Genomic DNA, 25,196 nt, shown 5'->3' with positions numbered 1-25,196 from the left:
AAATAGCCACTGTCTCTCTTCTCCTCCCACAATCGCATCGTTTATTGAGCTGAAATCAGTTCTCACCGAGTGCTAAACTTCTTCTCCGCACAATCAATTCACGGAGGAGAGGTAAGAAGATGAAAGGCATTTCACAAATTCAACAGTGTTATTCGAATAATGTGGCACAATCACGATTTTTCATTCGATGGCCAACGAGAGAAGTATCATTTCATAGACGAAAAGAATGGTAGTCAATTAATTTCCCGCATATTAAAAACATCTCTGGTGCGTGCCTATTTTTTCCCCCCGATCTCCACTGGGCTTCAACTGTGTCTCATGAGGCTAATAAATGACTCTAAAGTTCTCACAAATCATAAGATGATTACTCCAGCAAGATGGATTATTGCTTTAGTTTCCGGTAGCATGTGAACAGACTTAAACTGGTATTAGTCAAAATGTCAGGACAGCTCTTGAATTTTGGTCAAAATAGCATTGGAGCTTGAGAATTATGTGGTCTTTTGTCTAAGTGAGTGAAATAAATATTTCTCCATTATGATGATGAAGAAGCTCGAAGGAAAATACATAAATTTTGTGCGCTCACGGTGGAAAAAAATCCCTGGTGATTGCATGAAATCAGTGAGACAAATGGAGTGTCATTAATAACGCAGCAGTTTTTAAGTAGTTCTTCGATATGACGTAACCCCATCAAGAGCGAGAATTTCTACATATAAAACTGCTGAGAGAAAATTTATTATTTCATCTAACTTAATAAATCACTCAAAATGTGTTTCTCATTTTTATTTTCTCAATGCTCAACCATTGGCAATGTTTTCTCTGCGCGGCAAATAGTGGTATGAATGATCGCTGCGGAGTTAAGTAAAGCCCAGCATTTAGAGCAATATTTTCATATCCTTCCCCACAATCAAGAGTTTCCATTTCTTTCTGACACTTCATCTTATTGTTGACACACATATTATCCTTGGCAAATTGCAATTGTATGCAAATAATACTCAACACATTGTATAGGCTAAATTGCCATTAAAATAATCACTTCAGCACTCGCGCGTCATTGGACGAGATGGTGTACATAAAAAGAAAATTGCGAGACAATTAATCTTCAATTGTACTTAAGAGACAAATTTTAACTTACAACCACCATTAATTTTATATGCTTCGCCTTTTATTTATTCCAATTGAATTTATCTGTCGCGCATTCTTTGATGCCTTCCGACGACGCGCGAGTCGCCGTGCTTCTCCTTCACTTGCTGGCAAATTATGATCCTCATGACAACATTGTTTCTGGCCATAGTTGGAATTTGTTCTTGGCTAATCGGCCGGAATGATGGTTTGATGGGGAAAAAACTGTCGAAACTCAAGTCACTTAGCGCCACAGAATGGACATTTTGGATCAGCGCCAATGAATATTCAGACATTCTGCGCTATCAAATTAGACTGCGATATGCCAGAATGTGGCGATGTTGTATTTAAACCACCACATTTCAGATAAACTCCTCCCGGGTTATCGCCCAAAAGAGATTCTCAAGCACCATCCAAACTACCTTTCGCTCCCATTGATCTCGGCTATGCAGATGAGATAATATTTTGCCCCACGAGAAATTTGCAATTTCATAGCACGAGAGCCGGACAGAAGTCGTTATCGGGCGTTGAATGATTCGTTCATCTGCAATAATTCACCCAAAATGAATTTTATCTCATGACACATTCAGAGCGTGGTTTGTTATTTCCTTATCTGAGCTTTTGCGTGCTAAAATTAGATTTGGAGATTTTGCCTCGTCGCACCGCGCTGAGGAACTAATATTACTGTATTTTTCTTACGAATTTAGAAGATATTCGCCTGCACGTTATCAATGAGTAAATGTTTATCAGAAATTAATGTGCCATAGTGGACGAGTTTTGTACAAATTAGTGGTTGTTTGAAGAGTGATAAATGCATCGAATCGTTAACTTTTTCCACGCCAAGCGCTATTTGCCTTTAGATAAGGAAAAATGTCTATTGCAAGGTGATTTTCTCTAATCTCATTGTCGCTGCGCGCAAAAATATCACTCAAATTTCTCGTGCCATCAACTTAAAGGACATTGGCGACAAAATATACGTCTTTTTGCCTATTTACTCGTCACATTACAGCTCATTGAGTTTGCTCTTGCATATGGAAGTGTACTTTGTTTGCAGATTGATAAAAATGAAGACTGACTCATTGCTGATATTTCCATTTTTGCTCTTTTTTTCTCTTCCTCTCGCTCGAAAAAATCCACTTACATGTAAAGTTATTTGTCAATTTTCCTTTATCACCTCGTGCGCACGTTGGTAAATTGTCGAATTATTTTTTGTACTGCAGCAACTCAGTGAAAAGTGTAAATATCTTTCACAAACATTGGTCAGCGTGTGAGAATTGTTTGACTTTTAAGTGCAAAATTAGCGTTCTTCTTCCATACATGATTATTTTCATAATCAGTGAGCAAATTGTCGATAGTGCTTCTTTTATCAAATGATTTTCACATGCGCAAGACTACTTCAGAAACTGAACACGAAATGCAGGAAAAATCTCTGACAATCTTACAATGTTTCAACAATCGAAAGGACTTCAAGCAGCAACATGTGTACAACATTTCCACCCGCAATATCTCTCCCTTGTCTTCTGATCCATTGCGCAATGCGCGCTGGACTTCTGTTCGCCTACAATTTCTCGCTAACCTGGCAAGATTGGCCTCATGTTGCCATGCATTTGTGTTCATTGGAAAATTTCCCAACTCATGGTAACACAGAGACTTTTCTAACCTCTCGCGATGATCTTCATCGGCAATTCCGATCACACGACGCGATGTATTTTCACATTATGAAAAATGAAATTGAATTTGATTACCCTTTAGTCCTCTGCGCTGTCTCACCGCCAACAGTGCACAATAATGTCGATGGAATTCTGCACGCGAGAGAATAAATTGGAACATTGCGGTGGGCACAACATTACTTAATAGACTCTTTGGGTGATCATGGTGATCTTTGTTGTGAATTTCAATGCTTTTCCCCACAATGATCATCGCAGAGTGTAAGAAATGTAAGAGATTCAACGCGTGAGAGACGAGATCTGCTGAAAAACAAACACGCCGCGTCCAAGTGACCTCTTCGCTGAACAATTCAAGTCCTGACAAAGTCGTCCTTCGGCGGAGATGGAAAAGGTGGTGGTGGTGGTGGAAAAATGGGAAAGAAATGTCACTTTAAATTGCCGCGCAAAATCCTCATTTGTGCATTATTTTCCATCATTCCCTTCTTCGCCACTAATAAAGGTAATCAAGTCATACTGTTGTGGCTCTAATGTACTCCCCAAAATGATGTAATATGAGGAGAATTTAGAGTAAAATATCAAAATCGTGACCAATTCACGAAAGCGCGCCAAATGCACTGCGCACATAAAACATTATGCGATAGATAGCGATTTCTTCTTCAGCATTGTGGGCAGACTTTTGGTTAACTTTGGATGTAATTGGAAAGTCACTGACTGCTGGTTCTCTCCTCATCGCGCCGTATTTATTTAAAACAACACTGCGAGGTGCCAAATTGTTAGCTCTAAAGACGCAAGTTCTCTGTCTCTCTAAACATTTATTTTTATTGAATTGTGTGGTGATTAAGTTCAAAATTCCCATATAGCGTTCACGTCGTTTCTCTCAACACTAATTCAATTTATACTCTGCCAGTGAGATTGAATTATACTGACTCATGCGAGAATATATAGTCGTTTTGGCGCAATTGCGAAAATTTCCCTTTGATATTGGCAAATATTAAATGTGATATTAGGCGCGTGATTTAGTGAAGGCATCAATTTATACATTTTTCGGGCTGCCCGATGAGGAAATACGCGAGTGAACATGTGAAGTTGAGCGATGATATTGGATTGTATGTGAAACTTTAATTACCATTTCATTGTATTCCAAGCATAATATTTTCCTCGATCACATTTGCCGAGTCACAATATCCCATGATCAGTCCATTCCTTGTATCTAATTGCGATATTTTGTCTCAAAATTGCGCAAAAGTATTTAAGTAATGCTCGCAATTAGTGGTGCTTAATTGGTTGAAGACTGAATAAATTGCACGTATAGAATGTATTGGGATTGCATTGAGAAGTGATGGAATCAGCAGAACAATAAAATGCATTATATAAAAGATCAACTGCTGATCGATGATCACTTATGTACTGCCAATCCGCTGTTAATGCGATGAACAGTGCGAAATGCCACGAATTCCATCATTTTCTTCGCACTTTTTTTCCACCTCAACCTGTCTCTCTGTCTGAGACACTATTGAGAAATCTATTAAGTTCTTGCGCTGCGGGAAGGGGAATGACACATTCTGCACATGGCGGGAAGAAGTGCCCAGTGAGTGAGCCAAAGTCATGACAATTGCAACCTAATAAGCTATCACTGGGGCCTTTCTATATGGGTGTTTCGCGAGCGCTTCGGGAGAACCAGTTGGTGTACTTTTCACCGCAACATCGCCATAATATAGACATAATGTAAGATTGCAAGGAGTATTGTAAGAGCAACACCTTTGTTTTGCTTTCCGTCTGAACTTTAGAGAGCGACTGAATAATTGCGCGATCGGCGCTTAAGTGAATCAATAGTGCTTGTCCCCGCGGAGCCCTAAAATTTCAGTCACGCGCACATCTTCCAAAAGGCTTATCCATACGCACTTTAGCGCGCCATCGAAGCACGTGGTTGTTGATATTAGAAGAATGGCGGATTTCGTGACTCTAACAATTTGATGGTGGCAATAATTCTTATTTTCCTGTTCTTCCCTGGTAATGCTTCACCGTCAGCACAACAAACGCGGACCACCATTGAAGGTTCACGCGGAGAAATGTGGGGTAGAGAATAAAGAATATTCACCCACATACACTACTGACCAAATGCAATTAGCTAATGAATTTTCTGGCATAAAACGAGACGAGCGTCATGAAAGGTGCTTTTATCTATACCACCATTCGACCTTTTGCCCATTCAGGACTACAAATTCACTGTAAATTGTAAATTCATACCAAAACTTTACGTACGAAAGAATACAATAACACGATTTTTCAATGTGACAAACCAGAGAAGAGGTGAAAAAAAGGCAGAGAGAAGCTCAAACAATACAACATACACTTTAATGAAAATGTTGAAAACAATAAATTTAGTGTGTTATCTGGCAATGAAGGTGTTAGGTCTTCACTCTTTGGCTCTAATTGACTTTATAAGGAAACAAATCGTAAATTTTTTCCCGACGATATTCCATATAGATACGAAGCCAGCGAGAGGAGGAATTAATAAAATAAAACCGAAGGTAGAAAACAAGACATTGAGACAATTTGTGAGTGTTGTCGGTTATGGGGATTTAAATCTCTGATTTTTCTCCTCAACCAGACACACAAACTCCTCGTTTTTTTGGAGACTCACACACCATGTGAAGCCCGTCTATTGGCGTTGTGTGAAACTCCTTATCAAATTAAATAAATAAATCGGTACAAAAATTCGGATAAAATCGGTGCATGTGAATTGTGAAGTGTTTTTGTGCGTCCTTCTCAAGTCCTTTTCCATCCAAAACTTTACAGCTCTTTGAGATATTTATCTTAATTAAACTTGTCTCCCTCACACTTGATCCTAAACAAGAATGGGTTGTTTGACGAAATGAACACACGCATTTTGGCTTTGAGAGAGCGAGAGGAGGATTGAATTTATACGAGAATTTCGAGAGTTGAAATGGAATATTGGTTTTGGTTTTCAAATTCTCCGTGGCACTTTTATACCAATAAAAAAGAGAACTGTGGAATGTTTGCTGGCGGTAAAAGAAGTAAAAAAAAACAAAATAAAATAAACTCAACAAAACAATAACCACGCGATCAAGCTCAGTCGGAGCTGAGATTCTTCCTCGACGAGCAGAGAATGTAATTAAAATTGCAGTTGAAAAGAAATCCGAGTAAGTGATCGTGTACAAAAAACTATTTATCACAATATCATCTTGTCATTTACTGCCGCAACACTTGCACTTTATGCCTTCTTTCACTCTGGCGGCTTTTGTGCTGAGACGCCATCCAGGTAAGAAGTTGGAAAATGTGTCAAAACAATTTGTCAAGATCCATTGAAAACTCCTACAGTTGACCAACAATAACTCGGCAAGTTCTCAGTGCCGCACAGTCTAATTTAATAAAAAAAAAGAGAAGGAAGGGAAAACAAATGAGGCACAAATAGAGCTTCCATCAAACCTTGCAATTAAGGCAAATTACAGAAAATTAAAAATTCAATTGGCGTGTATCTCGTCAATAAAACTAAAACTCTACATGAAACCTTTTTTGTATATTCAGCTCACATGAAAGTTTGTTGTTTAACACTTCAAGAGAGACACATAAAGTAAACGGTTCTTCCTCAGCATTTTTGCCTCTTTTTACACCGTCCATTGAGCTGTACATATTGTCATCTTGCACAGCGACTCAATCCGCCAAGTTGACTTTACGAAGTGAAGAAAATGTGTGTGTGCAATTTAGTGCGTAGTCTGACCACTGTGGGTCAATTCTGACATTTATCACAAAGATATTTGCAGCTCTATCAGGTGCAGAAATCTCTTCCCATCTCAGCCAGTTGCATATATTTCACTTACAAATGTCTTTTCTATATTGACAAAGTAATGAACATGTAATATCTTGTCAAATTTAAACTTATTAAAACTGCGTCAACAGCTAAAAGACATCTATTACCAGTCGCAGAGTGTTTTTGATTGACAATTTTACTACTTATCACAGTTGAGAGAAGGTAAAGAAATCGAAAGTACAGCGGGAAACCGGTTAGGAAAGCGAATCAAAACAGTATCATTTATTGATCAATGTTTGAAACGGCGTCGACACAAGTATTCCACTGTAATTGAAATCTCCCACAAAAACACTTTAAATGATATTTCACTAAATGAATCAAGATATTGGACATTGGCAACTGACTTTTTTTCTCTCCATCGTCAGCACCTGGAAAATGTGCCTATATAGTTTTGCAATGGCTGAATTAATTTGATTAAAATGGCACTCGAATGTCGGCCAGATATGGAAAAAGTGTTCTATTGAATTTCATATAATCATTTCTCAATTGTCTATAATGCTCGCGAGTCTGCTCGCGATGATTGAGGAGCTGAAGTCGCACGGCCTGGCAGGGGGACATGTCATGAGGGATTCGTTCTGCGTGTATGTGCGGTAGATGGTGAGAAAAGCATACATAGCACGTTGGTCTATATAGTTATTTATTTGCTCTTTCACGTGGTGTTTTATGGTAATGGCTATGCGCACAAAATTAATAATACAAACATGTTTTAGTTCGACAAACATATAAAATGTAATATTTCCATCAAAATAATGTAAGACGAAATGGACAGGTAAAGAGGGATGTGCATGCTTTTATCGTGCCTGAAATAACACTGCCAGCGCCTGTCTGCAATCAATTTGAGTTGCGGTGTTGAAAAATGGAAAATTTAGTGCTCCGCATTTGAGTAACCTTGCAAATCTCTATAGAGAAATGACTGATGATAGAGATCAAATTATTATTGAAACCATTGAAACTCCCATTCTTGGCATTTGCGCCGATTATCGCTCGAATCGATCAACAACTGCCCAATTAATTACGCCAAATGTGCATTTTCATACCGAATGAATTTCTCAATGTAATCTAGATGCATTAATTTACCACCGATTATTCCCATTTTCACCACTTTTCCTGTTTCCATTCTGGACATTTTATTGACTCTTCGTAGAGGTATTTAATGGATGAATTTGAAAATTTGTGTCACGTGTTTTGTTGACTGAAATGTGACCATAAATTTAGCTAATAATCACACTTCGTGTGAGTATATTTTGTAGAATTTCTGTACAAGACGTAGAGAAGTGGTAGATTAAGTCTCCACTCGTGGAATAAAAAAGTCTTTTTCTCCGTAATTTATTGAGCGTCATAATATGTTAATGCTAAAGTCCTATTTCCATCAACTTTGACTGGTTGGACCACACAGTTCGGATGGGGAAAGACACACTCAATTTCGCTGATAAATCTATTGATGAGGTGTCATTTATCGTGAAATTTAATTTATTAATCGCATGAGAAATTCTATCTGAATTGTAGAGTTTTCCACTTGCCAAAATAAACCGAAGACGTGATCACGCGTTATCCACTTGTTCAATCTCACAAAAGTCTTTAGGAGCAATATCTCCACCTCTCGAGTGAGCATTAGGAAGAGAAGAGATAATAAATAGCCTTTGCTCACGTTAGAAAATTAAGTAAGTCCAATACATTAAATTATACGACTTTTACCAGATTGTATTGAGGCAAAAAATGTCTCGAGAAAGACAGAAATAGAGATAATTATTGTAGTTCAATAAGTTTTATATGCAAATTTAATTACCCAGTTCCGTGTATTAGTTATTCTCTGTGATCACACATTGCTCTGTTTGCAGTGAGAAGGTGCCAGGGAGCTAAAGGCAACAGTGCTAATCAGAAAATTGCACAGCATAGCTTGAGTATGCGAAAAGGAAGAATATTAGAAGCTCCGCCCACTCGAATGCCCCGCCCATTTGCTGAATATCTCTCAAGATCTGCCAAAATAACCTTCTTCTATCTGGTGTTTTTTTTTCTTTGTGTGAATAACATTGTAGCCGTGGCACATGGAAAAGTAATGGGATTATAAGGAAAAGAATTAAAACTTGGACAGTGTGTGGAATAAATTAGATTCTGTGTGTGTTATGTTTTCCTTTTAAATTTCGTAATTTATAGTTTGTTCCATCTATTTTAATTGCTCATAATCAGTCAAATGTGATCACTATCTCTCGTGATTTCGTCTTCATGTATTTGACGTGAGACAGTTTCGCTCGGGAGTACCGAAAGAAAATTTCCAATCACGATAAAGCTTCATTAATCATTGGCTCTTGTGTTGTTCATTCTGTGTATCATTCTATACCTTCCTATGCCAGCGATTCATTTCGCTTTAACAGTGTCAATTGATTTCCTCGTTTAGACTTGGCTGCCGTGTTGCTTTCAAGTTTTCTCGTACAACTTGAGTTTTGCTTGCAAAAACACACAACAAATCTCTAAGGATGCCCTCTCATTACCAGCGAAGACATGGAAAGCCTGAAAAATTGAATATGCGAAAAGAAGTTCAACCCACGCATTTTTCTCCAGTGTTCTCACATAAGGAGTGTGTATATAAACACTGTGGTATATAAAATGAACGTTGAGAAATTGAAGATGATAATTTGACAGTGCGACTTTCACAAACAATGGCTTGAATTTTTGTGTCTCATCATCGTCTTCTTGTACATGAATTGTTGACTCTCTTCGTTCTTTTCGCCCTCCACTCAGAAAATCAGCTAACGAGAAAAAAAAGCACGACACAAAGAGGAATATTGATGCTCGCGAGATGGTCTCACTCTTTCAAATTGCATAAAATCATGTTGCTTCACACATCAAATTCAATGCAAAAGACGCCCACGCATCTTTTGCTTCTCCTGACCGTTTATTGTGCCGGTTTCGAGGCTCAAATTTAAATATGGAGCATGATAATCGAATTCAGCGAGAAGGCGAATCACTTAAGATCGCCAATCTGAAGATCAAGGATTTCTGACGGGAAGAGGAGATTGCAAGTGACTAGATTTTACTAATTGACTCAGTGTCTTCCCGAGGCATTGCGCAAATCCATGCAATCAAGTGTATTTTAATCGCTTTAATAGTCAAGTGCGAAGCTCAGTGATTAGCAACTGCAGCTCTTTCTACCCTCTTAATTCCGAGGCAGATTGTCGGCTACCACCTACTAATTACTGGGCTTTTAGTCACTCTCTCAGCCGTAGTTCAAGTTTAAGCGAAATAATTGACAATTCGTGCCTCTTGTGGCATTCAAACACCAACTGAAACTCTTAGCTTCCAGGCAAATTGACAAACAATCCTGCTGCTCGTGGCACTTTAAACATTCTCCTGTTCCTCCTCAATTAAAGCGCCTTGTCGCACTTTTTCCCGGCTATTAGCGAAAAAGGACAACTTGCTGGGTGTATTTGGACAAGCAAGTGAACATTCACAGCGTGTGTTTGGAGCTGAATTGTGTGAATCAGATTGTATATTATTTTGCATTTAAATTATTATTGCGCATTACAAGTAAGTTAGATCGGTAATTTATTCGCATAGACACGTAAATTATTGACTACCTTTCTTCGCCCACAAATAAGCTCAATAAATACTCAATCGTCTGGTGTTGCAATGCTGTGGAACATCAAATGCACCACTCAGAGCAAAGTGAGTGAATGACGCTCGATTGACACGGCAGATCACTTTGAGTAATGCAAGACGGCATGCACGATAAACCTATGAAATTGTGGCTTTTATGCAACACAATTCTCTAAGACGATCGGAGGAAGAAGGAATGCATTCTCCGGCAATCTTTATATGGTGACTTAAGTGGATTGGAGGTAATTTTTCAATGTTTCACTCACAATAGGGTGAAACTGTCTTGTGCGAATATTTTATTCAAATTTGCGTAGTTAATTGCATTTATTGCCAAGCATGCTTACGAATTAAGATTTCACGTACACGCAAAATTGCACAGATATGCGTCAAGTCGATATATTCTCAAGTCAATTACTATTGTGACATCTCATTTACAAATTAAAGTAATAAAACAGAAATAGAAATCGATTATTTTCCATAGCTAATCCCTCAGATGATGTGAACCCATTATTGGGCAACACGAGAAGCATGTTTTGATTAGGCTCAAGTCTATCATCTTTCAGCTCTACTCACAACTCTATTTTCCGTCTTGGAGCTTTTGCCACGGCGTTACTCTATTTGGCTGTGAACAATTTTCACGCACACAGGACAGAAGATTATGTGGGCATTTTGAAATTACACATTTTAGCACCAATTGTGTTTTCAAAGTTACTCTCGGAAAATTACAAGTAATCATAAAAATCAACAGATATTCATACAATATTGCAATTTGCATAAATATTTCACATTTTTCTCGCACACTCTTCGTCAAACATTCTTTTTTTCCATCAACTCCTCGCGACAATGGGAATATTTTAGTGAAGATTCGTGGATGGCAAACAAAAATACAAGAAATACACTCAACTCATGAAGGTGCTTGACGGCAAATTGGAAAATGATGAGCTCCAATTGTATTTTCTTGGACGAAGTCAGAAAAAAGCACGAAAAATAGAGAGTTAGAACATTGCAATTTTCCAGAATGAATGGCGCAAAATTGCAGGTGTATTTGGAATTGACTCAGCAATTACTACCATTTTGACCTTTCACCGCCATAATCTTCACTATCGCCGTCTAATTCCGAAAACAGCGGGCAATTTTGCATAGTTTGCCTTTGTGCAATTCATTCGCGTTGCAATAATATGCGGCACAAGAAATACAATGTGCCATATAATGACAGTAAATTTACATGCGAACAAACAGTCCTGGCTATTAAAATACATTGCAATTGCAATCATGACAAAATTTGATCGGTGATGTCAAAACGTTTGACTTGAGCAAAGGCAAGACGGCCGTGCGCCTTAAGCCTGGATATTAGAATGATGAGAAGCGAAAGAGAGAAAATAGAATAGAATTCTTCATGGCGTCTTATGCTAATTTCAGATGAATTTAAACCATCTAATCGACTGTCAAAACACGCAATTGTGACGATCAAGAGTTTATAAGATGGCATTGATTTAGAATGCTTCTTAGCCTCTCAGGAATTTCGGTGTGTATTTTGTTTGTGTGATGAATACAATTCATTGGAGATTTGCTCAATATAATTCTTTATATGCATATTTTGGCGCAGAATTCTATGGCTTTCTCTATGTCTAAGAGATAAGAACATCAGCAAGGAATTGTATCGAATTTTCTGTGCTGTGTAGAGCGAAATAACTGATCGCAATCTATATATAGCGAGAATGGTGAGAGTACACATAGCAAATGACCTACAAAATGCTTCTTCGTAATGAAAAATTCAGTGGAAATATGGGAGATTTCCACGAATTCCTAATAAAAGCATCTAAACATGATAGAAGCATATTGCTGATAGCGAATGTACAATTACAGAAGACACCACTATGAGATATTACGGCAAAATAATGTAAATGGAATGTCCATTAGGAGTGATAATCTCTTTCTCGCCAACAATGCCCCTCGACTATTTATGTACCTCTCTTTGAAATGGTAAAAGAGCCCTCGTGAATAGTGGCTACCATAAATAAGAAATTATAGGTGAAAGTCAATGAGGGTGGCTTTCGAGCGCGATGTTTTTTTTCTTCCATTCCTTATTAAAATGACTCCTCTCATCCACTTATGACCACGAAATGTTTTCTCTTCTCGCCTCTCTCCCCACACATCGATCTCTCTGTGCTGCTCTCGCGTGTGTGTGCGAGAGCGAGACGGGGCGCACGGAGAATGTTGTGAGGAGCGGAAAAAAGTATACATTGCGGGTGAGGATAATGAATTGGAAAATGACACGGAAAGCCGTGTACAAAAGAGGACCACCGATGTTAATGTGTGGTGCTGTAAAAGGGGTTTGAAAATTATATGACTTGCAGTAATTCGATAACAAGAGGCGCGTGTTGGAATGACTGCGGCGTCTTCATGTGTGGTGAGAATCGGATTGTGTGGATACAAAAGGATCCTTTGGCTGTCTATTGACACTTCTTAGCGCAGCCAGTGTTTGGGACCCTCGAAGGAGGGCCTGAAATCACACGCATGAAGAGAGAAAAAGAAGAGGGAATGAAAGACGTGAAGACTCTCTGACTTGCAACCCTCTTGAGCAAGTGACCCTCAAAATTGTGAGTTAATATGATGATTGCGGTGCGCGTGACACCTTTTGCCCCGCTGAACATGAATTTAATTTTGTTAAAACAAAATCACACTTACATGGGGATGACCCTTGAAGCACGTGTACACCTTGACTCATCAATTTACATGCACGTGAGGAAAAATACACTCTGAATCGACCAATTATTCATCGTGTTTGCAGTGTTTTAACACTGTTTACTTACAGTCACTTCCTTCCCGCGTGAGATAATTTTCCGCTGAAATTTGTACTTGACAAAGTGAGTCAAAGAATATGCACGTGAAATTTGCGCAAGAGAAACTCTTCCTCAGCAACTCAATACAGTCATGGCGGAAAGGCGATCAGTATATTTGACTCCCTATTGTCATTGAAAGTAATTAATAAATGATAAAACGTTTCGTACCATTTAGCATGTGTGTGGAGTGAAATAAGTGCTTTGAAAGCAGTGGAATTAGGAGGAACCTTTCGAAATCCCCAAAAGAGAGGAGAGAAATAAAAGATTGGTAACACAAATAAGTTGAGGCTGCCATTTTAATCGAAAATCATTAATCATATAACACGAAAAAAAGTAAATGTTAGACAAATTGCTTGGTCCGTACGGAGGAGGAGGTTTCGGCTGCGGGAGCTTTTCTCACTATAAGAAGAATCTCTTTCACCCGAAAGTTATTTGCTCTCCATCCACATTTCATGCCGCATCTCCGACGCTCTTCATCTCCGTGAGCCGCTGACCTTACTCATTATCATTTTAACATTTATTAAAAATACTACATTAGATATTTCCTCCTCCACTTCATCCCACCCTCTCACGTGTCCAGAATATCTCTCTCACTCTCTCGTGAAAAGGTTGACTCGATTGCGTGCCTGGATTCGATTTTCATCATAAACACACCATTAGTCAAAATTTGATGGTCATTTGCTCGACTCCGCAGTCGTGAAAAATGTGGCTTGGAGAGAAAAAAAATGACGAGGAGAAAAAGTGGGTAAATTAACTGTCGTGATGACGATGGCTTGAGAGACAGACTGTCCGTGTCGCGGAAGGACGAGTCTATCGTGGGCTGAAAGCCGACCAGATGGTCTCATGTTAGTCTTTAACCCCTTAATAGATGACTTTGACGGCCTCATTCCCGGAATAAGATGGAAATTAACCCGCATTTCCACGTGCAAGAACATCGCAGAAGTGCGTGATTGAGAGCCAGGTGGAAAATCGGTTCAATATGGCATTTTCCACCTCTTACTTTCCCCATCATGACTAACACGGGGGTGGAACTAACCTTCTTCCATGATTTATAGTCGTTTTTCATACTTCACGACCCCATCTATTTCAACATTCTCCGAATATCGCATTTGCCGCAATTAATTAAGGAGCTTCTTCGTGGTATTGACCACTTTTGCCCGGCGATATGTAAATGGGATTCGCTCTTGCGAGTGGAAAATGCGCACGAGTGGACACAAAGGCGCTTATTTTGACCATTCGGGAAATTCTCTAATCAATATCCCAGTTCATAAATCACTAAAGACAATGATTCACGTCTGGGCTTTGTCTTGGCTTTACAGCCGCGCACAGAGGGAGAAAAATAAAAGAAACGTTTCATTTAATTTCCGGTCAAGTTTTCGGTACAAACATGAATTTTGTATTGAACACGATGGGGAACACTTCTATCCCCATAATGTTTTCCTATCAGAGCGTGATGGCTCCATGATGCTTTTCTGCGATTATACAATTTTTCAGGCATGAACAACAATTTGAGCCAATGAAGATGGCAATTCGCTTTTCCACTGCGCCATGTGGGAAATGAGGGAGAAGAAGGAAAAAATGGGGGAATAAATTATGTTAATAGTTTTGGATCACAGAAGGGGGGAAGCAAACTGTGGCGTTCTTTTCGATTGGTTCTCGCGGGGAAAATAAAAAATGGCTGGATGAAATTTGCCACGAATGAGTGGTCGAGTGAATTGCGCGCATGAGCGACAATGGAAATGGCTTTTCATTGTTATGTTGTGCCATCAAATCGATTCTATGATTAAAGTTTCCCCGCGCGAGAGATTCACAATGTCTATACTAATGAGGGGACAAAAGAATTCTCCGCATGTTGTCGCTTCAGAATCCATCATAAGAGCCTCACTTTTGCACATCGCAATGGCGACAGGAAGCCACAGAGAGAAAGCTCTCTTTCCACACCGCAGAGTCTTTTGAGGAGAAAATGGTGTCATTTGCACAAATAAAGCGAAAAAATATATATGAACTTCCGGCAATTCTGCCGGGCGTCATTTCAAGAAATCCCCAGAAGGGGAAAAAGTCGCATTTGGACTTGTGACTGTGTTCTACGAAGGAAATATGAGCATTGTTTCTCTCCTTATTGATTTATATATTTGTGAATGTTGCTAAAAATAAATAAAGTCACGTTTTATCGCTTGTTATTTGACAAATAAGGAAATTTTATTTATTTTTCTTCACGTTCAAATATCCGAAAATGCTTGTGTGCGCGATATTGAGTTGAGAAATGCTTGGAAATTATATCATTTGACGCGCGGTATCTCCAAAAGTGCCTCAAATACCTACAAAACATGCATCATTATGCTGATTACGCTTGCAAGGTCTCTAATTGTGCATGCAAAACTCGCAATTATTGTGCTTTCATTATGCTGCACTTTTAAGGAATGAAATGCTCCAACTGAGCAATTTGTGTGGAGGTTTTTCCTGGCGTTGCTTCCTAATTAGAATGATTCATTTTCAGGCCTCAGTAGCCATGCTTCGCGGCACCCCACAAAGTTCCCTTCAGCCTCGCTTCGGCGCGACAAAAAATTGTTATGAAAAATGAAGAGGTTAAGTGAAGAGGAAGAATAGGGGGCAGAATTGAGGAATATTGTCAGTGAAAGCCTAAAAAATGACCAATTGTCCTGCTGTGATCAAGCGAGCTACAGTGGATGTGCTTCATTCATCCGGAATCGCGCACAATTACACAATGATACATACACGAGCTAAATTGCCCAAAGAAGACAAACAGCGACATTTTCTCTGACTTGAGGTGGAATTGTTATGTGGAAATGCAATGGTACATGAAATATAACGAATCAAAACAGCCATAAATGAAGGAATATTAAATTGTATGAGTCAGAGTTTGATTTGTTGAATTGATATTTTTCTTAATTATCCGTTGCTGGGCTGAAAAATTTCTCAATTTTTGACATTTTCCCCCTTTTCGTTCCACAATCGCGTGATCGACAATTGATATTAAAGCCTTCTTTTTTCTCTCTCCTTCACCAGTCCAAACATCAATGACTTTTGTAGACTGCTGATATTTCATCATTGCGCGCGCTGATCATTTTGCCGTAGTCTCTTTTTCCACCTTCAATTTAATAAACTCTTCTCGCAATTGTTACACGCCATGATATTCGCTGGATCGGTGCTTTTTTTGCCTCCTCCAGTTGCCCTCTTCCCTGAATCACAACTGAATGACTTTGTGTTACCGTATAAACTAATTTAATTGAAATTTTAATGCTTAATCATCCAACAGGGAAAGAGTGAAAGAAGCAGAATCGAAGATCTTCACGATAGATTATATTGCGCGTTGAGCTTTTTTTTTCTTCACCATCGCGGGCATAAATAATTTTCTCGGTGTTTACAAGGGGCGAGAATCTCTAATTCAATTATTTAATATTGAAATATTGTGTTAAAATGATGCCGAGATTCCATCAATTTTTCCTCATGTAGTTTCTGCCTCATCGACACGGGGATCCTGTCTAATAATGTACAATCTCACGATGACGATCGATGGACAGTGGTGGAAAATATCACTGAGAGATCACGGCAAAATTATTCATCTGCTGAGACATTCAGCGCATTATATTCCGACGCAGAGAGTGACCGAGAGCGTGTCTTGGAGAGCCGATCAATTGAGGCGCACGCGGTTTAGATCATAATGTTGCCCGCGGTGGCTAACACAATTAGTAATAAAGTAACGACGATGATGACTGCAGAGTCTAGTGATCATCACCTTTATGATGTGGAGAACGTGAATGAGGTGTTTTAACCCTTCCAGGACGATTGAGCGGAAGAATGAACACATTTTTCAAACAATTATCTCAGATTCTGTAAAAATAGACAATTTCTTGGCCAAAAATTCGACCAATAAATTTACTATGAAGAAACGAAGACTCTTTCGATCCTCTCGCAGAGTTTCTTCTCGTCGCCGATGGGTTAAACCCTCAATTCCTCTGTTCATTTCCGAAGGTGCACAAGCGCGATCGCACATTGGCATATTTGGAGTGACTCTGGATTGCACTTCCACGGCGCTGAAGACGTAACAAGTGTCACTCCGGAGAACCCCAATGAATTCTCCCTTTTCCCACGATGCAACAGCACAAACAACACAGGGGAAACCAGCGCGGAAAAGAAATAATATAATGTAGAAATTTGTGAGAGGGAAGGAATGATCGATTCTCGCCATGTATAGTTCCAAAAGCAATAAATTTATTATACGTTTACGCATTTATAACAATGGAAAATTATATTGCCATTCTATAATTGAGGGTGATACGTTTTGATGTTCATTGAGCATGAAAATACCATTTAGACTTTAGACAGAAAACGTACTTCCGTTGAGCATAATTTTCACGATTTTTATCTACACTCTTCTCTGCGCCCGTGTGACTCTGGTCTGCCTTTTTGTTATTATTCAAGTTAATCAATTTTAATTGAGTAAAAATTACAAATTACCCAATGACAAATGCCTTCACTGAATAGACAAATTTTATACAATAAAACACTTTTTTAGCGCGATTACGTAAAAATATGTACGATCACACCTTGATTTGCTCTCTGCTGGAGACATCAAAGGAGAGGAGGAAAAGTGTACATATAAATTCAATTCACTCTCAATTTCGCTCACTGTCGATCTCATGGGGACTTTGTCACTGCTATTGTTGCTGATAAATTTGTATATATGTGAAAAGTCCCAAAGAAAATCACCTGAGGCGAAAAAATTCACCCAGAAGAGTGCGCAAGAGAAGCGAAAACGCCAGAGATTGCGTTGGGCAAGGAGACCTTTTGTATCGGGGGAATAGAAAAAGAACGATATTTGTGTATATATTTGTATTATATAAAATTTGAACTTTTGTGGCAGCGCGAGATCATGGGAATGAAATTCTCTTTTGGTGTGCACCAAAGTCTGGGCTTATGTGGAGTCGCCAAGAAAATGATACCATCGCCAAGTCGCGGTGAAATATCTCGAGGGCGAATTTGTTTCATACACTTAATGTATCCTATATTTATCGTGGACATAAACAAACATTTAGCGCAAAAAGGGGCTCTTTCGCAATATTTTTCTACAATAAGACACCACACGAAGAGTCAGCAGCGCGGCCAATTTTCTATAGCAAAATAATTCACAGAGGAGATTTTCATACAATTGCGACTTTCAATGGTATTGAAGTTCATCGTGAAAGTCATGGTGTCGTGAATGAATTTTTCCTTCGCTCCAAAACATATAGAAGATCATTTCATACCTTCGCGCCAAGTGTGACAAACTTTTCGAAGCGACGAATAACACGTGTTTCATTGATGCCCGTTACTGTGCAATATTTTGCGAAATCTCCTTTGCATTTTGCAGAAAAGACAAGCCAAAGTGTTCCGCATAAATCATTCATTTAATGCATGGTGAGATGATCGATAGTGAAATTATGCGGAATGATTGTGTTAAACAATAAAGTGAGCGTAAAAAATTCAATATATTCAAGCGTTTAAATGAATTAATTTCAATAAAGGAGAACAAGGAAAGTCTTTGTAAATTGATGTAAGTTTTGCGTGGCAGTCAAATTGAAGAGATTTTTCATCTTGAGCAGTATTTTGAACGAAACACGCATCATTTTGCATTCACCCAATATTCCTTCGCGCGCGCGCGCGCGCTTAAATGCTGAGAAGTCCCACTCGAGCGGTGAGAAAATTGGAATTGGAGAAATTGGCATTAAAGAAATTTATTTATCACTTCCTCAAGGGGATTTTCCATAAACACTTCAAGTAATATCCTTACAAATCGTTATCGCAGATAGACATGAGATCAATTGAGAGGCAATCTCCGCGTTGTTTTTTATTGCATAAACAATTATCAGGCTGACTTGTTTTTTGATAATCACCTTTTAATTGTTTGTAAAAGTGTAATTTGAGATTGGACCTCAATTTTGCCGCCCACGCGAATTCAATTACTCCGCGAAGACCATTCAATTGATGCTCAAAGTGGCCAAAAGTTGCATCTCAAACCCACTTCTCAACTGCAAAAGTTAACGTAAAAGTTGATGAGAAGTCTTCACGTCCATGTATTTGCTTTGGCGCATAATCAGAGTTACGCGAGTGCAATAAATTCATTCGCAAAAGCTCAAATTTCATAAGAATTATCTAAAGCCACTCGTGCCCTTATTCCTAACGAGTCATATCGCATTTGGCGTTAGCCAGAGTGTGTGGATGTGAACCGTGAAAGTATCTTAATGGAGTAGTTGTCGGATGTTGGCAATAATATTTAATTAATGTAGCCAATTCAGTCGTCTTGTTGCAAAGCATCAAATACTATGGTTTATGAGGATCTGTGGGTGGGTGGTGATTGCAATTGCAGTAGATTGCTTTCTTAAATGCATTGTCTCTCTCACGTTCAGCCCAGCATCTCTCGCTCTGGCGCTCTTTTAAAGTCTCCCCCCCGAACATTAAGCTTTTAATCTTCTTGCTCTTTTTCCCAACTACATACTTTTATTCACAATCCTCCTTTCCTCAGCTGAACATCAACCATGTCTTCCTTCGTATTTCATTTTCTCAAATCAACAATTGCACAAGTTTTACGCTATTGTGAAATTTATTTTCGCCAAATGACGAGGCGGATGGGAATGGTTTCTGAACATGAGTATATTGACGACATGACAATTAAAATAGGAACTAAACATTTTGTGTGCTGTTTCGAAAACGCACTGTAACAGTTTGATGGGTGCTCATCAATATTATCTCTCCATTTTTATATGGCCAAACAGAAAGTTATATGCTTTTGCCCATATTTCCGTCCGAAAAAGAAGATAATCTGTGTGGTATTCATTACATTATAGATCTCAAGCCCAGCGAAACAGTGCGTAGAAATATGCAAGAAAATGAAATATGCAGAATGAATATTGATATTTTCGTGGTCAGTCGATTAATTTATTAAAATACACAAAGTTGATACATTGAGTTGTTCTAAGTGCCCAGAAGTAATTAATCACACTTCAAATGTGTTTCTTTCATATTACACTATCAAAGCATGAAACCCGAAGCTCCTAAGAAGCGACACAAATCACTGAAAACTAAGAGAGAAGAGAAAGAGGCATGAAACTATAAAAATTGACAATCATTTGATCATATAAGAGATTTTAAGCTCAAATATTTTCCAATACACAATTTATATTCTACACGCATTCACGCTAAATATGTGTATATAAAATCAATTTGAAATTATAGACGAAGTGATCATAAAATCTTTTATGCTGCTGCTCGAGGGGGAAATGATGTATTAAAAAAGCAACAGGAAGATCTTCGAACCGTGAAATATAATAATTTACAAACGGATTCACACTTTATTGAGGGAGTGCGACATGTAACAGAAAAAGTAGACTGATCGACTATTCCGAAAAGCCCCTTTACATAATTGATGTAGAATAGAAGGGGAAAAGCCAATAATGGACTCAAAATTGAGGATATTTCCCTCGTATTTTTAAGAATCAACTCACAAAAGGTGCTAAAAGTATAGAAAACCCAATTATCTTCATCGTCGGCTGCTCTGAAGCCCTAAGAAATTATGACTTCATCAGATCGCTCATACGAAGTTACTCATCTGTGCAATTTTAATTTATTTATGCTGAAAAAGCATGAGAAATTCACCGCGTGCAATTTTATTAAGAGGTGACTTTGAGACAAAAGCAGAGGAATTCTTTTATTAAAAATTGATGTCATTTTTACCTCACAAAACTTACGTAATCAAACACATTTCATGCTTTTCAAGCTTTCCCTGTCGAGAAGGCAAAATAAAGGAGGATATTTTTGGCACAAGTGGAGGAGAAAAATATGAAAATTTTATGCCGATAAATTAATTTGATGTGACAAATATGAACAATATAAAGTTCTTTTTTTGTGCATTCAATGTGATATTTCATAAATAAAAAAAAACAGACTTCACATATGTGAGACAACTTTTTTGGACACCCACAGACTCTGCAGTAAAAATTTTATTGCGTTAATTATTTTAAAATTTCTCGCACTTTTCGATCTCCTTCCCTCTTCATTTCCATACAGCTTGATCTGCGCTAAAGTGGTGAGTAAATGATGCTGAGAATGTGGAAAGGTAATAATAAAATAACCAATATATTTTCTTTTTCTCCTCCTCTGCGGACGCTATTCGTGAAGAAACGAATTGGAAATCCTCTCGTCTGTCATAATCACGCTGTCGGAGGTCCAGCGATTAATTAAGAATATCCATAAAGTCAATTAATTCGTTAATCACTTGCGGAGGCCTTCGAGAGCACTTTTCTGTGTCGTGTGCTTCGGTTGGTTTTTTGGCATGGCGCGCGATGTTTTGCCATGTTTTCAAACGTAAATCGCTGAATCTCTCTTAATTCATTGAGCAGAAAACACCATAAAATCCACAAGAGGTTTAAACCCTGCCGCGAAGAAGGGTGAATTCGCTGTCAGGCGAAATGTGCTGATAACTTTTAAAATGAATACTAAAGTTAAGTAATTTTACCTCTTTAAGTGGCCTTTAAAGCTTGCAAGCGTATATAAAGAAATATCATACGAGAAAGCAATGCCAGTAAAGTTTATTGTGAAGGCATGAAACTTGTGGGATTCTAAAAATAGCTATTATGATGTGAAATACTAAGGAAATTGCAGATTTATTCCCAAAAACTACTTTGATAGCGCAGATTTGCGCTCATGGCAATCGAGTAAGACGAAACTGTGAAAAAAAAGCAAAGAGGATAAAGATAATTTCGACTTGAGGTGCAATTTTCAGAAAGGTCAGGCTCACTTTCAGTAAGCTTTAAGTCCATTCAAACAATATCAAGACATTTCCAATTATGGTTTATACATTTTGGTACAAAATTTGAATATTAAGATATTGACGAAAAAAGGCATACTTTCCTCATAAATGTGGAAGAGATATAAATAAAAGTATATCGTTAAAGTGGAAATTGTGCATCTTTTATGGGATGTTGAAAATGCTTGGTGAAATAAATTAATTTTGTTTAATATAAAATTCAATACTCATCTCTCCATTTGCATATTCTCTGTGAAATGTCTTATACCAAATTTTATTCTTGCAATTAAGTCGAATCACTGTCGTATTTCTTCTTTCTATATATTCCAAGTGCAGGTGAGAAAAAAAAGAGGTGACGAAACATGTAAGCAATGATCGAGGAGAGAATGAGGTAAAAGATATGCGTAACATTAAAAATCCTTTCCGTCACATCACATTTGAATCGATACCTTCTTGGCATGTACAAAATTGAGAAATACACGTAAACTGCATTTATTATTATTATGTGGTGTGAATAATTCGATGAGAGGAATCTTTGGCTTAAGTGCTTCGGAATTTATGAATATAACTTTATGGCACTTTATATTCGCTGCATATTTCTTTGCCACAATTTAGAGATGTATTCATTTTCACCCAAAATAACACCCTCTCGTCCATCGACTCTCGTGACAAACCGGCCACACTATTGGCCCCAAAGTCGCACTTCACGGAAATGTTTATTGGGAAGTTCTTGAGAAAAGAAGTTCTAATCTACCAAAAGTGAGTGTGTCTATTTGAACTGTTTGGCTCGTTTATCACCGCGCCGAAGAGGGAAATCCGAAATGACATTGATAAAAGAGAAAACACATCATTAATGCTCTCTGTCAACTCGCATGAATCAGGCACTTCTCTTATGAATTTTTATTGAGGATCACTCATTATTTGAATTGCTCCGCCAGTGCTTGGGAAATTTTCGACATTTTTCTCTCTCTCCGCACTAATTCCAGGAAAGCCAAGCTCTGCTCTGCGATGTCTTAAACACCTCTCCCACAAATCTTCACACCAGCATGGCGAGATTGCTTGCGATAGGACGCCACTTTCTTGCCCATTCCGGCGACTTTCATGATCTACAATCTGCAATTTCGTGAAAATGTTGCGTGATGATTGTATCCATCGTCAATCTTGCGCGTTGGGACAAAAAGTCACTCTCTTTCGCGCGGTGTTACTTTTTCGTAGAAGCGGCGCGAAATGGGCAAAGTGTGTGTGTGTGTCACACTGCATTCTCAATATTTGATAGAGATTAATGACAAATTTGTGGAGTTTCGCAACGATATTTTTTCGGCCAGAATGACATAAAATCCACAGAAAAGGGAAAAATACACACATATTCTCAGTAAATAATCCGATACACTATCTTATGTATGTCTTATTGCGATGACGCTGATTATAGCCAAAGATAAGAGGGAAACCTCAAAGGCGCCGGCTGCTAAATATGATGATGGAAAATGAAAGAGCGCGGAGAAGGTGAAAATACACATGTGCTCATAGAGCACACTTCTAATGCCCACAAATTATCACGTTCCAGCAAGAAGAGTGATCATTAATTTGCTGTGTGTGTGTTTCAATCAGGGAAAAAATTCAGAACAAATTCAATCTTGCGCCTGATCACTCGATTTCCCATGCGTGATTTCACATCAATCGCAATTGCAACCGAAAGACTTCGAAGACGCTGAGAATGTGAATATCTTGAGGCGATGGCGCAAAGGTAATATTTGTCAATGTGCGACTGAGAGAAGTGCGCGCTGAGGAGACGAAAAAAGTGGCGAAACTAATATTAAAATGTGTTTTATCAATAGACATTTGTGAGTTCCTTCTTATGGTGTTTGCTTAGAAAGTCTCAAAGGTAAATCCCAGACACACGACACGGAACCTGCAATGGATGCATCTCACTCCATCGCATTGTGCACTTCCTGGGCGCATATACGCCATATTAATATGGAGATCTTGAATTTGTCGATCATTATTCAAACAGAGATTAATTGATTTGACTTTGGGTATGAGCACAAAATGTGAAGCTTCACACTTTCATGTTTGTCCACAATTTTCATTCATTTTCATCGCCATTTCTCCGCTGGGACTCTCATGGGCATCTCTCTTCCATATTAGACCCTCTTTCTCTCGACTCCACTTTATTTAATCAATGGTATTTATCTGTAGTGTTTGTTTATGTGTACACAAGAACTCACCTGCATTACCCACAAATTTGACGACGGCACAATTTGATCGCCTACTGTATCCATATAGAGTGCGCGGGTGCTGGTTGGCAAGGTGGAATCACTTGATCATCCACATCTGGACGACCACGATCACCGACGATTGATAAGGCAATCAGATGTGTAGAAGGAAATTCATTCACTCAGACACCGAGAAATCACTGCTAAGTACGAATTACGATTGTACACACTGGCTAGCCTTTATATGGTATTAATTTGCTTTGTATGTCAAGTGATATTCTGCGAAACTCTTTAGACAACACGATCACGTAGGTGGACTTAGAGATACGCCACAAGCATAGGAGGAGGAAAAAAAAGTGTATTTGCTAGATGGCGAAGCAGGAATAAGAATGAGTGGAGAGAAAAATGTTTTCAGACACCACGAAAAATCTTATCTTGCAAGCCAAAGAGATATCAGTTCGACCAGTTGCACTTCTACGCTTCATTTATCACAATCATTCATGATTGCGGAAAAAATGTGGAATTTGTAATTGTAATTTGCGATATGTCTCTCGCTCTAGCTTTCTTTCAATGTCTCCACAGTTGCACATGACACAATTTCGTCTCTTGGAATATTACGCTCAGCGCGGATGTGCGACAATGTTCTTAAGACTTGAGAGTTTTTCTCGCACCTCCGATAGTTGGAAAATGCACTATATTTCTCAATTATTCCCGTTTATCGCGATCATTGATCAGTAGAGTATCTCACTAATTGGACACCAATTAACATATTTCACTTTGCTCGCGCCACAAGGGAATTTTCTCCTCCCCCGCGCGACACTCGCCTCGATGATAACGCTCGTCAATTGGCAAAGTTGGGACGGCAGAGAGTGTATAGTTTACTGCATGCGCGCAATGCAGGAACAATGTCACAAAATTGCTGATCAAAGACGCTTGCCGGTCACGAGGAAAGTAGTAGAGCGACACGTCTGCGATGATTGTTCATGACTGACTTGATGACCTCTTTGAGCTGCGGCACAGAGTCTTCCGAAGAACCAGGAGATCGCAATGTGCTCTCCTATCACACAGAGATCGATCGCGTCGCTTGCGATATTGAGCTTCTGAACGAACCACGAGAGCAACCAG

General features: G+C 38.7%; 1 protein-coding gene across 1 annotated transcript in view; it reads right to left on the bottom strand.

Annotated features, from left to right (window-relative positions):
* The window catches only part of LOC132256768 (dendritic arbor reduction protein 1), a 42,162-nt gene extending 17,186 nt beyond the window's left edge, over positions 1 to 24,976 (bottom strand). The window contains exon 1 of the mRNA XM_059753315.1: positions 24,084 to 24,976. Coding sequence (XP_059609298.1) covers positions 24,084 to 24,137 — 54 coding nt within the window. The 5' untranslated portion in view covers positions 24,138 to 24,976. The remainder of the gene's footprint in view (positions 1 to 24,083) is intronic.
* Between the last annotated feature and the right edge of the window lie 220 nt (positions 24,977 to 25,196).

The sequence above is a fragment of the Phlebotomus argentipes genome, unplaced genomic scaffold (assembly GCF_947086385.1).
Source record: "Phlebotomus argentipes unplaced genomic scaffold, Phlebotomus argentipes genome assembly contig_17, whole genome shotgun sequence".
NCBI classification, from domain to species: Eukaryota; Metazoa; Arthropoda; class Insecta; order Diptera; family Psychodidae; genus Phlebotomus; species Phlebotomus argentipes.
This window is presented reverse-complemented; position numbering and strand designations above follow the sequence as displayed.